The 15675-nt window shown below is 38.8% G+C and overlaps 2 protein-coding genes across 2 annotated transcripts in view; both read left to right on the forward strand.

Annotated features, from left to right (window-relative positions):
- Positions 1 to 9719, forward strand: part of ARSK (arylsulfatase family member K) — a 30396-nt gene extending 20677 nt beyond the window's left edge. Inside the window, exons 7-8 of the mRNA XM_037530507.2 lie at positions 5041 to 5265; positions 7742 to 9719. Coding sequence (XP_037386404.1) covers positions 5041 to 5265; positions 7742 to 8031 — 515 coding nt within the window. The 3' untranslated portion in view covers positions 8032 to 9719. The remainder of the gene's footprint in view (positions 1 to 5040; positions 5266 to 7741) is intronic.
- Positions 9720 to 13095: 3376 nt separating this feature from the next.
- GPR150 (G protein-coupled receptor 150) lies at positions 13096 to 14402 on the forward strand. Its single transcript, XM_037529357.1, is given in 2 exon segments — positions 13096 to 14317; positions 14320 to 14402. Coding segments are annotated over 2 exon segments (1305 nt in total).
- Positions 14403 to 15675: the final 1273 nt, after the last annotated feature.

Below are 15675 nucleotides of genomic sequence, written 5' to 3' on the forward strand. Positions count from 1 at the left end.
GCTGGTTCGATCCCGGCCAGCGGGCAAGGGGCCCACATGGCATGGCAGACCTCTCCTGTCTCGCCTGCTGCTCCCCTCAGCAGTGTATTTCATCAGTCTGCCTGTTCTGTTCCACTCTCTGTCTCTGGTGAATCCTCTCACCCTCCCGCGAATCTGGCCTGTACCTCGGTTCTTGTATAAATAAATAAATAAAAATCTTTAAAAAAAAAAAAGTTAAGTCAACTGCAAACTGAAAGATTTCATAATGTTTTTACCTAACAGATTATATAAGAAAATTCTAAATAAAGATAGTTGGAATGAGGAAATTTTCACTTACCACCTAGAGGGGCAGCTGCCTATCCCTGCCTAGTTTATGTTCCTTAACAAAAGCATTTCTGTGGTCAAGACAGAACATTACCAGAAACTTCTTTATAGTCCTTTCCCATTCTCCTAGAAATGATGTAGATTCTCTGAAATTATAGGTTTATTTATTTTTGCAATTTTTCAGTTATTGCAATTTTCTAAAACTCATAGTTCCAAGTTCCACGTAGGTTTTTATTTATTTTTATCTTGCATTGACTCCTGGTAATAGACTCCTTCTGAGTCACATTTCCCTGCAGAATATATTCTATTAACAGCATTTAGATTATGTGTTGATTAGATCTACCCAACTGGGATAAAGGAAGTGATGCCAAAAAATGAGTTTCTCTACAATTCTAAACTGGAAATTTAGCATCTAAAGGCTTAATACTGTTTAGAATGTGTCTCTTAATGAATATCTTATTATACAAGGGGAAGAGTTATATTTATATATTGGGCTGGGGGAAGGAAGGGAGGGAAGGAGAATATCTGTGCATGCATAGTCAGATAAAACAGTGAAACATCCTATTAACCAGATGTTAATCAGTTATAAGGTAGAAAGAGAAAGATGCAAAGGAGTAAGCAAGAACCTTACATTAGAGCCAGGAAGCAACATTTCACATTATTATTTATATAAATTAACTTTTTTCATATGGACAGACAGGAACCCTTGTACAATTAGTGTGAATGTAATTTGGTATAGCCATTATGGAAACATAGGAAGATTCCTCAAAAAAAAAATGTTCATTGGCGCATTATAACAGCTAAGAATTAGAAACCACCCAAGTGCCTATTGACAGATGATTGGATAAAGATGTGAGATACACACACACACACACACACACACACACACACAAAACGGAATACTATTCAGCTGTTAAAAATGAAATTCTGCCATTTGAGACAACATGGATATACCTAGAAGCCATTATGTGCTTAGTGAAATAAGTTATGCAGAAAAGGGCAAACCTCATGATTTCATTCACACAAAGAAACAAAACAAATGAATGTACTAAATAAAACAAAAATAAATGTTGAGACTATAAGACCAAATTAATAGTTGTAGAAGGGAAGGGGTAAAGAAGGTAGGTAATGGGTAAAAAGGGTCAGCTGTATCGTGAAAGATAGAACTGGACTTTTAATAAGGCAGAGGTTATAATTCAAGGTTTTAGTTTTAGTGCTTGACTATAGAATTGGTCTTAATGTAAAATAGTATATGCAGATGTTGATTTATAATGATGCATTCCTTAAATTTATATAATGTTATAATGCACTGTAACTTCAATAGAAAATTTTAATTATAATAAACCTTTTTACATAGAGTTCTTACAAATCTATAAGTAAAAGAAATAGCCTATTAACAATCCAGCCAAAAGATATAAACATATTTTTAAAGGTTCAGACTCATAGTCAGAAAACTGTTAAAACAAGAAGATGCCAGTTTTTTCATGTATACAGTTTACAGTGATTAAAAGATTTATAAAATCTTATATTGAAAACAGACCTCATTTACTACTGCTGGGAGTAAACTAGCAGATTTCCTGGAGGCAAGTATAGCATTACGTTCCAAATTTCTTAGAAATATGCATACCTTTTGACCTGTACATTCTAATTTTAGAAAATAACCTATGAACAAAGATTCATCTTTATGGATCTTTATTACAGAATTAAAGAATTAGAAACAATATGAATGTTTAGTAGTAATGAATTGGTAAAAAAATAGTAAAATCTTATTTTAAAAGATGAAATCATATGTGAAAATAACCCCATCTATTACTAAGAAGAACCTGAAGGCTATAAAATTGTATAAACAATTTTTTTGGATTTTGTTGTTTGTTTATTGAGATAGGGTATCAAATTTATTGTCCAGATCAGTGCAGCTAAGAGAATACTAGTAACAGTTATACCACAAAATGAACTGTTGCCTTGCTGAGGAGCCTTATCAAAAGGCAAAGATAAATCTGATAGTCCGTGTTTAATCTGGTGTTTAATTCAACCTTTTAAAATGAAATTGCGGGGCCTCCCTGGTGGTGCAAGGGGTTAAGCACCACACTATGAAGCTATCCACAGCCTCTGCAGCACAAAGGTGCCACCTAATGACTGATACACAAGAGTTCAATCCCCTTTGATCCCGGCAGGGGAGCTACCCACATAGCGCAGCTGACCTCTTCTGTCCTGCCCTCTGCTCCCCTCAGTAGTGTATTTCTGCTTCCCACTCTGTCTCAGGTGAATCCTCTCCTCTCACCCCCTCCCCCACATATCTCTGGCTTGTACCCCACCTCTTGTATGCATAAATAAATAAATCTTAAAAATAAATAAATAAATAAATAAATAAATAAATAAAATTGCTTAGTGCTAGAAGTTTAAAGCAACTTTAATAGTGATTAACTCTAAAATTAGACCTATGGGACAGTACGTTCTATTTCACCTCTACTTAATAAACAAACATACAGCTTTGGATCAAGTATCTACAGAGGACTTCGTGGTGATCCTTCTAAGCAATTAGGAGCTGAAAATAGACATAAAGCAATCTATTCTTAGAATTCAGAAGGTTTTTTATTGTATAGCTAAACCTACATTATTTTATATGAATCAAATTTAAACAAAAACAGTATGGGATTAAATTTCTCAAATCAAACCCTCAAGCTAGACTTTCTCTTCCCTTCTATTATGTGAACCTTAGAAGTATTAAATGAAAGATAGTAATTTAAAAAACCTTCAAAAGAAAGATATTGAAGTGGAAAACCAATAGGGATTCCTGTTTTATTAAACCTACTTTACTACACTGTTATAATTTGAGATGCTTTTATTAAAAATTTTATTAAAAATTCTAATTTTACAAGTCATTTTTAGAGGCATTTTAAAGAGTGCTTTCTTTTCTATAAAATAATATTATATGATAAAGTATGAAAAACATTCTTAGTCTATTTATCCTTATAGGTCCTTTCTAGTTTGCGATCATATATCATTTTCTGATATTGGCAGAAAAGTGCCATTTTTATGAATAGGAATTCTTTATACTTTTAAAGTTGATATCATTATTTCAGAGTTGATCCTTTTAAAATATGTTCTTCTCTAATGACTTAATCTCAGCATTCTTTAGTTCAGTTAGAAATAAAGGTAGTCTTATTTTAAAATTGTTTCAATTTTCTCTTTTACACTAGTTATTTCCTGTGATTTTTTTCTTCAAATAGTTAATCTTTTTGTAAGACATCTGAAATAAGGATTTCAAAATATTATAGGTTATTAAGATGCTTAATACAGGAATATCCCAAAGCCATAGCCCTGGGAATTCCCAACCCTTCTGGTTCCTCCCTAATGGTGCCACCTATTGACTGACACACAGACTCGCCTCAGCCAGCCTATCCCCTAGCTACTTTCTTCTCCCTTATAGTAGACCTACACTAGTGGCCAATAGTCTTGTAGCTCTATTATTTCATCTTGGATAGTTCCTTTCTTTTATGCACATCTTTCTTTTCTCTTTCTCACATTCTTTTTGACAACTTCTGTCTCTCTCCCCTTCTCACTCCTTCCCTCTCTGTCTCTCTCTCTCTCTTCCCCCCTCCCCTGCTTCCCCAAAAACATTTCTGATTGTAATTGGTTAGTAAGATCACTACATTACCCTTTCAAGGAAAGTTGATGATACAATTTTTTTTACTAGGTTATATATAAAACAAGTACCACAGGAAGATTATAGAGGTTTTTCTCTACTTCTTTGTATTCCTTTAATTAACATTTTTTCACAAATACTTAAAATGAAGTTAAATTAACTTATTCTATTTTGTTTAATTTCTAACATTGTAGATGAATTTTCTATATATTTACTTTTCTCTTTTTCTTTATGATGTCTTTCTATTTTCATTGTAAATATTCAATTATACCTTAAAACATGGAACATTGAACCAGAAAAGGGGTGAAGAGGCAACTCATTCAAACTATCTCAAGTACTGACCATAATTAATGGCAATATTTCTATAGGAAAAAGATAATTTTAGTTCCAAACAAGTAACAGAAAGCAATTTTTAAAAATACAACCTGTCTTTAAGTGAAACATTTCTCATGCTATTGTCTTAAATGTCTATACTTGAAAAGGAAAAAAATAATTTTCCCCTAAATCAGTATAATTCAGGATATCAGAAGCAAAAGAAAAGTTCTGTCATCTAAACTTTGAAACACATGACATAATATATACCAGGTTAATGATCTACATCAGCAGTACATTTACATGTACAATACATTTGCCTATTTAATTTTAATCATTGTTTGCAAACATATGTGACTACTAAACTTTTTTCTTGTATAGTTCTAATATCCCATGGAACAAACTTTGAGAAACAACTGTGATTATTAATTATTCAGAACTAAAAGATTGATAACACTAGTATTTGTTGATGGTTTCCTATATGTCAAGCACTGTTCTCAGAATTTTATATAAATTTTCTTATTTAAAGTCTAACATAAACCTATGAAGTACAGTTACTAGTATTATTCCCCTTTTACAGATGAAGAAACTAATGTTCAAAGTGGTTAATAACATGACGCACGTCACATGGCTAGTGGGATAAGTGTATGGGTCTAAGCAGTCAATTTACAAAATCCATTTACAGTCTCTGGTCTCTGTGACCTTTAGTGATATTATTTATCAATGTTCAGCTAACGAAAAAATGACTTTTAAAATATTGTGTTATTTTTATCACATAGACATTGCTGGAATTCCTCTTCCTCAGAATCTGAGTGGGTATTCATTGTTGCCATTATCATCAGAAACCTTTCAGAATGAACAGAAATCCCAAGCTCCACATCCACCCTGGATTCTGAGTGAATTCCATGGGTGCAATGTGAATGCCTCCACCTACATGCTTCGAACCAGCCAGTGGAAATATATAGCCTACGCTGATGGTGCTTCAGTCTTGCCTCAACTTTTCGGTAAATTTGTTGATATATTTTTTCAGTGTAATATTATGTGTAATGAGCTGAACTACTTAGCATTGCTTCAGTTTCATCATTAAATAAATAAATAGCTGCTGCTTCTCATTCTCAACAATCTACAAAAGGTTGCCTATGTGAGAAGCAGCTTCTATGCAAATCAACATCTGAATTCCAGAGCAAGTGCCCAAAGGCTTTTGGGTAGGGTCTCATGATTGAAACTACTGTTTTGTCAGATCAGGGCATCTTTGAACACTGGTGTTATCTTTCCCAGTCACTGGTCAACACCCTCTCATTGTGCCTGGGTTTCACCTGTTCTGGAGGATTAAAACCTATAGCTCATAAAGACTGATATTGTGTATATTTTATTTAATATTCATCCCAGCCCTACAAGATGGTGCCGTTGTCTTCATTTTACAGAGAAGGAAATTAGGGTTAAAGGGATTCAGATACCTACACAAACTCACAGTTAAATGGCAGAGCTGGGATTTCAACCAAAGGATGACTCCAAAATCCATGTTCCTTTACCCTTCAAAAATGCCTGCTAGCTTCACAAGTCTATGAATTAATTCTTAAATTTAAAAAATATTAAAAATAATTATTAACTAAATTTCTTAAAATTTTTTAAATTATTAAATTTAAAGTTGTACTTAATCATTGCCACATTTTTACACCTAAAATACGTGCTAAAGCCATTATTAACATTTATTTCTCCCTACATTTCCTTTCCAGTTGGAAATATCAAAATGATTAACTCAAAACAATTTTTTAGGGGCCAAGTTGATTGTCCTTACCTTAAGGAACAAGAGATTTTTGACTTCAAAAAGAAGTCCTTAAATTTTCATTCTAATGAGTAATAGCATCTCCTGCTCATTCATTGACTATTGTTGCATGGGCAACACCACACTGATAAAGAAATGGGAGTCATGTAGCAAACTGCACAATGCAGGATGCTGCTGAAGAACAACATCCTGGCCTTTTTATTGATAGAATAATCATACAGCATCAGTTGTAGGGGAGGGAGGAACAAGGAAAAGGGGAGGGGTGTAACTAGAAAATGTGCTCTGTCATCTATAATGCCAGAGATTGTGAATCTGCTCTCCAGGCACTTCTCATCTGTTTGATTACTAGGTATTATAACTGAGATCAAGCCCTAGTTTCCCAGCCATGGTTTCAATCTTATCAACAAGGCATTCCACTGATCAGCTTCTGGGTTCCCTTGTCATACATCAGTCCTTGCCCCCACTCCATCCCCAGTATTCCCAGTCATACTTCATGAGCATAGTCTTCCCAGGGTGATCAAGCTTTCTGCTCTTGATTGATTTGAAAGGCACTAATTGACCCGAGCAGTTCTGACCTTGCTTAGGAATACAGAACCATAGGTGACAAAATGGTGGCTGAACAAGCTGCTCCGTTTAGCAGACCCACAGACTATGTTCTGAGAAAAGTAGAATTGACTGTTGAAGTATCAATAGGAGAGCCTACCTTTCCTGTATCCTCTAGGGCTTATTCAGTGACCACCCTTTCTCAGAGAGGTGCCATCAGAAGTCTGCTAGCAAAGTCGTAAATATCTCCAAAGGTCTTCTGACTCGTACAGTCAAATAGGTCTATAAAAGTTTTTCCCAAAGTATGTTGAGCATACTTTGTTCATTTACTATCTTAAGAAAATTGTCATAGATTTTGATTTGCTATTTTTGTATTAGATTGCATCCTGGTTATTTCCTCTATCTTCCTACCTCACAGGTGCCAAGGGTAATTATGTTAGCTGAAATATTTATCATTATTCTCTCACTGGTAGTGATTGAAAGTTTTTATTTCCAGGACTTTGTGTTCAAATGGACAGTACTAATGAATGTAACTTTCAAAAATCCAAGTTTTTGATAGATATGTAAAGATATATGAAGAAAACAGACTTAGTAAAGTTGCAAGAGAATGATTTGGCTATATTAAAAATCCTTATAGCTAGAAGGTTGGGAACTGTTAAATTGGGACAATATAAGAATTGCTGTTTTTCTTTTCTGTGAGGCATCAAAAACAGAAAGAGTTAGAGCTAAGCTAGCTTACTAATGATAAGGGGGTGAGTGTTTCTGCCATCTAAGAACAGAGAAAGGGAAAAAATCACAGGGTTATCTTAGCAAGGAGGGGAGGGGGAGAGGAAGGGGGTCAAAATAAGGGGGTTGCAATTGTATGGGGAATATAAAAATAAAATTTATTATTAAAAAAATAAAATAAAAGATATGGCCATTAAGACATACAAACAAAAAAAAAAAAAAAAAGAAAAATAATTTGGACATATACCTAGAGCGGTGTTTAAGCTTTGGTGTTTCGTTTTGCCATATATACTGCCCTTCATCTTACTATACTAAAAGTAATGGAAAATTGAAACAAATTCTAATTGCTTGTCATAGAGTAATGACATTCTAAAAAATTTTTTAAACAGATTACAATTTTGACAGGTATTTTTTTTTTCTTTTAGATCTTTCCTTAGATCCAGATGAACTAACAAATATTGCTACAAAATTTCCGGAAATTACTTATTCTTTGGATCAAAAACTTCGCTCCATTATAAACTACCCTCAAGTTTCTGCCTCTGTCCATCAATACAATAAAGAGCAGTTTATCAAGTGGAAACAAAGTGTTGGGCAAAACTATTCAAATGTTATAGCAAACCTTAGGTGGCATCAGGACTGGCTAAAAGAACCGAGGAAGTATGAAAGTGCAATCGATCAATGGCTTAAAGCACATGCTAATCCAAAAAATTTTTGAACAAGAATAAGAAAATGTTCTAGAGCTCATGTTAAAAGATCATGATCAAGTATGTGTTTTAAATATTCACCTTAATAATTACTGATTTTAGTTTCAAGGAATGTATTCTTAAATGCAATACTAATCATAGAATTACATATTTTCAATAACAATTACTATCAAGACCTTAAGAGCTTATCAATTTCTAACAACTTAATAGAAGTATTAAAAGGAAGGATGTAAAGGGCCTCCCTGGTGGCACAAGGGGTTAAGCACAGCACTGTGAAGCTGCCCGCAGTCTCTGCAGCACGAGTTCGATCCCCAGCCAGCCAGCGAGCTACTCATATGGCGCAGCAGACCTCTCCTTTCTCACCTGCTGCCCCCTCAGCAGTGTATTTCAGTAAGTCTGCCTGTCCTGCTCCCCAATCTGTCTCTAGTGAATCCTCTCACCCCCGCACCTCTGGCTTGTACCCTAGTTCTGGTTGCATAAATAAATAAATCTTTAAAAAAAAGGAAGGATGTAAAAAGTATAATATAAAATTATATTCCTCTGAATATTATGAATATAGGATATTTTAACAGTCATTATTACTTATAACTCAAAAAAAAAGTTATTTGTATTTGATTGTTTGGTGGGTTATTTGTATTTGATGGAATAGACCATTTGTATGTATTTCTGAATCTGGAGTATTTGATGAGACAAAGACTCAGGATATGGCTAATTTTATTGCTCGCTTTTTAAAAAATAGGTTATATATCCATAAGGCATAAATTCTGAAAGGTACAAAAGGGTTAACAAGCATGTAATCTTCCTCCTTTCCCAGGCCCCAAACCATATAGTCCCCCTTCCTGTAGGCAACTATTGTAACCGCTTGCTTATGTATCTTTTTAGAGACAAGAGCACCATGCTATAATATGGATGAAACCTAAAAACAATGATGCCAGACACAAAGGCCATATGCAGTATTGCTGCGTTGATAGGAAATGTCCAGAATAGATAAAGCCATAGAGACATAGTGTGAGGTTTCTTTTTGGAATGATTAAAATATTTGGAATTAGTGATAGTGAATTGTGAATACTTAAAGTACTGAATTATACACTTTTGTAGAATGGATTTTATGGTGTATGAATTATATTATAGTTTTAAAATGAAGAACCATGACATTTCTTTCATCTGTGAGCATGACAAAAATTTAAAACGGTAAAGTTCATTTTTGTTGGGACCAAGGAGAAAAAGACACAGTGCTGTGCCGTTGTCAAGGACAATTCAGCACTGTGTAGTCAAATGCTTTAAAATTATATGTGCTCTGCCCTAGCAATTCCAGTTCTAAGATTTTATCTCAAGGGAATAATTGAGATAACGTGTTTGCAAGGATGTATGTGTAGAGATGTTCTTCACAGAGTTATTTATAAAGTGAAAATTGGGAAACCTTTGTTTAAAAATAGGTTACTGAAATCACTGTAATCTTTTACATTAAACAGACATTATATGACCGTTTTAATTGATTGATGTGTAAATGGATGTGTAAATCTGTTCAAATTAATCTGAAGGGAAAAAAGCAGGATACAAAATAATGTATATAGCATGCTCTATATTTGTAAATATGTAGATCTAGTTATTTAATCTAAAGGATATATAACTAAGTATTAGCAGTTATCTTTGGGTGTATGGTAAGTGATTTTTGTTGTTGCACTAATTTTTTTCAACTAATATGTACTATTTATACAATAAAATAAATATTTATTTTTTAAAACATATAATCAAACATAGCCTCACCTGTATTGAGACAAACTAGCATCATATGCCTCTGAAACATACACTGAGGAAACATATTACCTATGTAGACTTTTTGCCCCAAAAGTCTAATCTAGATTTAATTATATAGGAATAAATACAACTTTACAGATATTCTGTGAAAAATGGACTCTTTAGACCAATCAGTGTCAAAAAGGGATTTAAAAAGGCTGGCTAGGTTAAATGCCAATAAACAAATATCATAATTAAATATAAATTATGATCCTTGATTATACCCAGCAGAGTGGAAAAAAACAAACCCATAGCAAACACTTCACTATGAAATTTGTCAGAGACTAAGAGAAGATACAATGAAGTTCTAGGTCAGAAAGACAATGGTCACAGACAAATCAGGAATCAGAATAGTTTTAGGCTTCTCAAAACTAACACTTAGATGCCAGGAGGCAATGGAACAATGCTTCTCAAAGTCAGAAGGAAAATGTTTTCAATTAGAATTCTAAACCCAGTTAAATCATCAGTTAAACATGAAGGTAAAATAAAAGAGATTTGCAGACATGCAAGATCCCAAAGAGTTACCTTTCTCAAGGTGAGTGACCAGAGGGTCTAGGATGAAGGTGAAGATGCCCTGAGGACAGGCAATAGGAGGCACAGTGAGGGGGCTCTCACTGCTATGTCCTGGGCCTCCATACAGTCTCCACCTTATGACATGTTAAATGATGTGTTCTACAAAAAAGGGGGAAAACCAAGACAAAAGACCACATAGGTTCGTGAAACAGGAACTCCAACCCCTGATGTCAACAAATGGAAGTTCTGCCATGACAGTTATTAGCAGACCTAGACAGAAGCCAGCTCACAAAAAGGAGGTAAAGTGACATCTCTGGTAAGAAAGTTTCCAAGAAAAAAAATTTTAATTGTTATATAATGTTACTAAATTAATCTTATGGGAATTCTATAGGAAGAATTAGCTATGGTAACACTGAAAAGACAATTATTAACTTCAAGAAAAAGAAAATGATATACTACAACTAAGAATATTTCCAGCTAAGAATATTTTCATTTCATAATATAATCATGGAATATAGATCTAACCTTAAAATATCACTGTATTAATAATATGAGAAAGAAGAAACAGTGGGAACAGAGATGTGAGATTTAAGTCTTTACCCTTAGCTAGTGAGAAGCTAATAGATAATACCTAAAAGTGTTGAATCAATAAATACCATTACAAACTTACTATTTCGAACTATGGAATTAAGTAAATGCCAGAAGAAACAGCAAAGAAAATCTAAATCAGTTCACTTGAGAAGAGTGGACAGAAAAGTGAGGATGTGTAGGCAGGGAACATTTTATGTTGTTCTCAGTCCTCTAGTTCTATTTGACTTTCAAACCTTGTGCATGTGTTATTTTGATAAGAATTATTTTTTAAAATCAATGTTTTATCAAGTGTTATGAAAGTTAAGTTCATGAAATGTAATTTTGCTGGTGGAGTCTTGTTCTACAAGAACATTTCAACAAATTTGAGACAAATTATAAAATTATCATGGGAAATAGGAAACTGATTTTGGCTAGGCGAATCATCGAATTTTGATTATTGCTCAGAAAGAGCTCCCTAAAAGAAGTAGATCATAAGCTAGGATGATATATATTACTCATAAAAGGGCCTTGGGCAAAACCCTCTGAGACTAGAATGTGAAAATTAAGCCAGGAGCTTGATTCTCCAAGGCTATCTCTCTTCCCCTGCCTTAAATGTTCCACCAAGAATGGTTCTTCTAAAAAAAAAAAAAAAGCTTCCTTGGACCTCTAAATGACACTGCCTTAGGCATGAAAGGCATTTTTTCTTAGGTGATGGATTTATAGTGAAGGCAGTTTGCTTTATTCAAGGCTATCTGACATACAACCTCTAGTCATTAATTCAACAACTCAACACACATTTACTGATTCCTCTCATATCAGATCCAGTACCAGGCACTAGGGATGTGATGATGAACAACAGCTCAGGAAATAGGAGTCCTGTGCTAACTGGCAGGACTGTCATCTGTGCCCAACAAAGCCTTCTGTCCCAAGTATCTTTAAAGTGCCAAATGTTTCCCGGGCCTCAGAATGTGTACCCCAGTAGAAGCCCAGTCCAGGAAACACAGGAATTCTACTTTCACTGTGACTACTGCAGAGGGTAGATAAAAGACAAATTGGTGCTTCCAACAGGGAAATTAAAATGTGTTTGTGTGAAGGCAGGGCTAAAATAAAAGAGGCAGCATTTTATCTAAGTCATTTCCTGTTACTTGGTTTTCTTTTTAAAAAAATTGGCCGCCTTACCATTTTCTTAGTCACCTTTCTCTAGGCTTATTGGAGGCGTAGTCCCTCCTAGCAACCTCCCATCTGCTAGAAAACAGAATCAAGAGAATGAGGAGTCGTAAGAACACATCCTTCACTAGATGAAAATATTAGGGGGAAAGCAATAAATGTATTACCATTTGCATAAAACCTATTAATGCCCTCTTCAGACTAATGAAATGAATTTGACATCATGAGAGCAGCTGTGCTCTGCAGCTTCTAGTAACAAGGAGTATTTGAAACAATCTGCAAATCGCTGCTACTCCTACTTGCCAAGCAACATCACTGACTTTACTTCTCTTCAAGTAAAATACTTTCATTGTTGGCCAGAGGAAGACCTATTTTTAGCAAGGTTCATCTCTTGGATTCCTCTTTTGTTCAAAACGCTGTTAGGTTTCATATGTTTCTGTTTTTCTCATACTGGTGCAGATCCATGCTCTTTCAAACCGGTTTGTTCTTTTTTTTTTTTTTTGTCTTTAATCAAAACTAGCCTCCCCTCCCCCACCATCTCCCCCACCCCACCCCCAGAAATCACGAAACCATTTTGAGGGATACAATCTCAATTAGGAGCTTAACATGAACCATTAAAGTGGCCAGGCAAAGAGACCCTCCCACCACTGAGCTCCGGAGAGAGCATGTGCTGCGAGGGCCCCCAAAGCCGGGTGGTGGGCGGCTCCCGGGAGGGCAGCGTGGGGGCCAAGCCCTGGAAGGGGATCCACCGGGACTGGGAGCGGAGACGCGGAAAAGAAGGTGGAGAAGAGTAATCATGTGTTTTCCTCGAGTGTACAACCCACATTTGAGTGACAAGTGACGAGGACAACCTATAAAAACAACTAAGAGCAAATCCCCCTGAATCCTTCTCCCCCTGCGTGTGTGCGTTTTCAACTAACTTTGGGAACTCGTGGACCTGGTGTCGCGCCCCGCGCTGCCTCGCCCGCACCTCTCTTGCCCGTGAGCTGCCTGCCCTCTTCGGTGCTTCCTCTTCCTCCAGGCTCAGGATGGAGGCTCCTCTAAGCCCCCCAACTCCGTCGCCGGCGCCCAACCTGTCCTTACCCATCTCGCTGGATTGGGCTCTCAACTTGACTTCCTCGGAGCAGGAGGCCCAGGTCCCCGGGGCACCGCCGCCGCCAGAGCCGCCGCCGGAGCCGCCCAGTCGCCGCGTCCGCCTGGTCCTCCTGGGGGTCATCCTGGTGGTGGCGGTGGCTGGCAACACCACGGTACTTTGCCGCCTGTGCGGCGGCGGTGGGCCCTGGATGGGTCCCAAGCGTCGCAAGATGGACTTTCTGCTGGTGCAGCTAGCCCTGGCCGACCTGTACGCGAGTGGGGGCACTGTGCTGTCGCAGCTGGCCTGGGAGCTACTGGGCGAACCCCGGAGGGCTGTGGGCGACGTGGCTTGTGGCTTCGTGCAGCTGCTGCAGGTATCAGGGCGGGGCGCCTCGGCCCACCTCGTGGCACTCATTGCCCTCGAGCGCCAGCGCGCGGTGCGCGGTCCTAGGCACCCGCAGCTGCCCGCGCGCGCCCTCGCCGGCCTCGGCTGGCTGCTGGCTCTGCTGCTGGCTCTGCCCCCCGCCTTCGTGGTGCGTGGAGGCGTCCCCTCGCCACCACCCGCCGCGACCCCTGCCGTCCGCACCTGGTTCGCGGAACGTAGCTGCCGTGGCATCTTCACTGCCCTGCCGCGCTGGCACCTGCAGATCTACGCGCTCTATGAGGCCGTCGCGGGTTTCGCGGCGCCGGTCGCGGTCATGGGCATCGCTTGCAGCCGCCTGCTCCGCGCCTGGTGGCAGCGCCCTCCCGAGGCCCCCTCGGCAGAGGCGCCCTGGCCTGCCAACTTGGGCCGAGCCCCCGCGCCTAATGCGCTGCCCCGAGCTAAAGTGCAGAGTCTGAAAATGAGCCTGGTGTTGGCGCTGCTGTTCGTGGGCTGCGAGCTGCCCTACTTCGCAGCCCAGCTGGCGACCGCGTGGTCGTCCGGACCGGTGGGAGACTGGGCGACCGGGTATCTGGCAGTGACTCTGCGACTCGTAGGGGTGGTCAGCAGCGCTCTCAATCCCTTCGTCTACCTCTTCTTCCAGGCAGGCGACTGCCAACTACGGCGGCAACTACGGAGGCGCCTGGGCACTGTCTGCTGCGCGGTAGAGGGAGTCACAGAGGACGAAGAGGGGGCGCGGGGCCATCAGGCGCTGCACCGCCATCGGTGGCCTCAACCCCATTATCACCACGCTCGGGGGAACAGCCGGAGGAGAACTGCTTGCGCCCACCCCCGCCGCGCCCGCGGGTGCTGCCTTGCTCCTGCGAAAGCGCCTTCTAGGTATTGGGTGGCCCGAGGCGAGGCACCTGGAGCCGCTGCACGGCCGCAGCAGAACCGGAGCGGCCGGGGTCCATCGGCAGGAGGATCTCGGAGAGAGTGACGCTCAAGTTGTCCCCTTCTTCCACTCCCCTATATTTCTGATGTTTACATTTTCCCAAACTCTTCCTGTTTCTTTTCTCCCTTCCAGTTCTCTCGCTTTTCCCCAGTTGGAGAGAGCAAACCTTTGGGAAGCTGTGAAATAGTTAGAGCTTAATTTTGCAGTTATCTTTCATGCTCCCCATAGTGTTCAGAATAAGATCATTTGTTTTCCCTAAATTGCCAAGTTTTATTATGTGTTGTGTTGTCATCTCTTTTTACTGATTTGGAATCGTGTTCAAACCAAGTATACTTGTGGGACCCGAGAATTTTTCTTTCTAGTCGGAAAACTCCCACATTAATCTCCCTGAGGAGCCTGGAAAGTATACCAGAGATATTGTCAGATATGTAATCATGCTGTCACTTCAGAGTCACAGAGTATTTGTAAAATAAAAACATTTCTCACAGAGCATTAGTACTTCTTTTTTGACATGATAATATGTCTTCTCAGAAGAAAGTCATTGTGGCCTTTGTTTTCAGTCGGAACTTCTGCTTCAAAAGAAGCTGCGGTTGTAGGATGGAGCCTTCCACTAGCTCTTTTCAAATGTGCTCAGTTTCTGTGCCCAGACCAGCCTGTACAGCTGAGATATTGCACAGCTGGAGTTTCTCAGCACAACATCCCCAGAAACCAGGGAAGGCAAAGACAGACTTAGAGAAGTGGTGCACTTCAGTAGGGCTCTCTGTCACAGATGGAGCTTTGTAGCCAGGAAAGAAGGTGTAGCCTCAGAATGCTGCTTGTAAATAAAAAATGTCCCTCTTAAAAATGAAGACAATTCCTCTTGGTATGGATTGTCGAGGACAAGGTGAAGAGCCAGATTTAATTGGTGACTTTCTCTTCTGAATTGTTCTTGAGTCTAGAAAAAAAGGGGCTGACCTTATGAATATGCCATGTGTTTACAATGTCTTTTATCTGAGAATCTGCAAGGTTTCAGTTAGAATGTTTCCTGTACATGCACAAAAGAGGAATAAGATGCAGAAAGAGAAATGACTGGTAAAGTCCACTTATAGAGCCAATGCGCCCTGAAGGGCTTTGTTTTGTTCACTGAGAAATCCCAAACTCTTAAACAATGCTGGACACTTGGTGGTACTCAACACATTTGTTGAATAATTTATCATATGACTCAGGCATAGATTGTCA

The sequence above is a fragment of the Talpa occidentalis genome, unplaced genomic scaffold (assembly GCF_014898055.3).
Source record: "Talpa occidentalis isolate TD23 unplaced genomic scaffold, MPIMG_talOcc4v2.1 talOcc4.6, whole genome shotgun sequence".
NCBI classification, from domain to species: domain Eukaryota; kingdom Metazoa; phylum Chordata; class Mammalia; order Eulipotyphla; family Talpidae; genus Talpa; species Talpa occidentalis.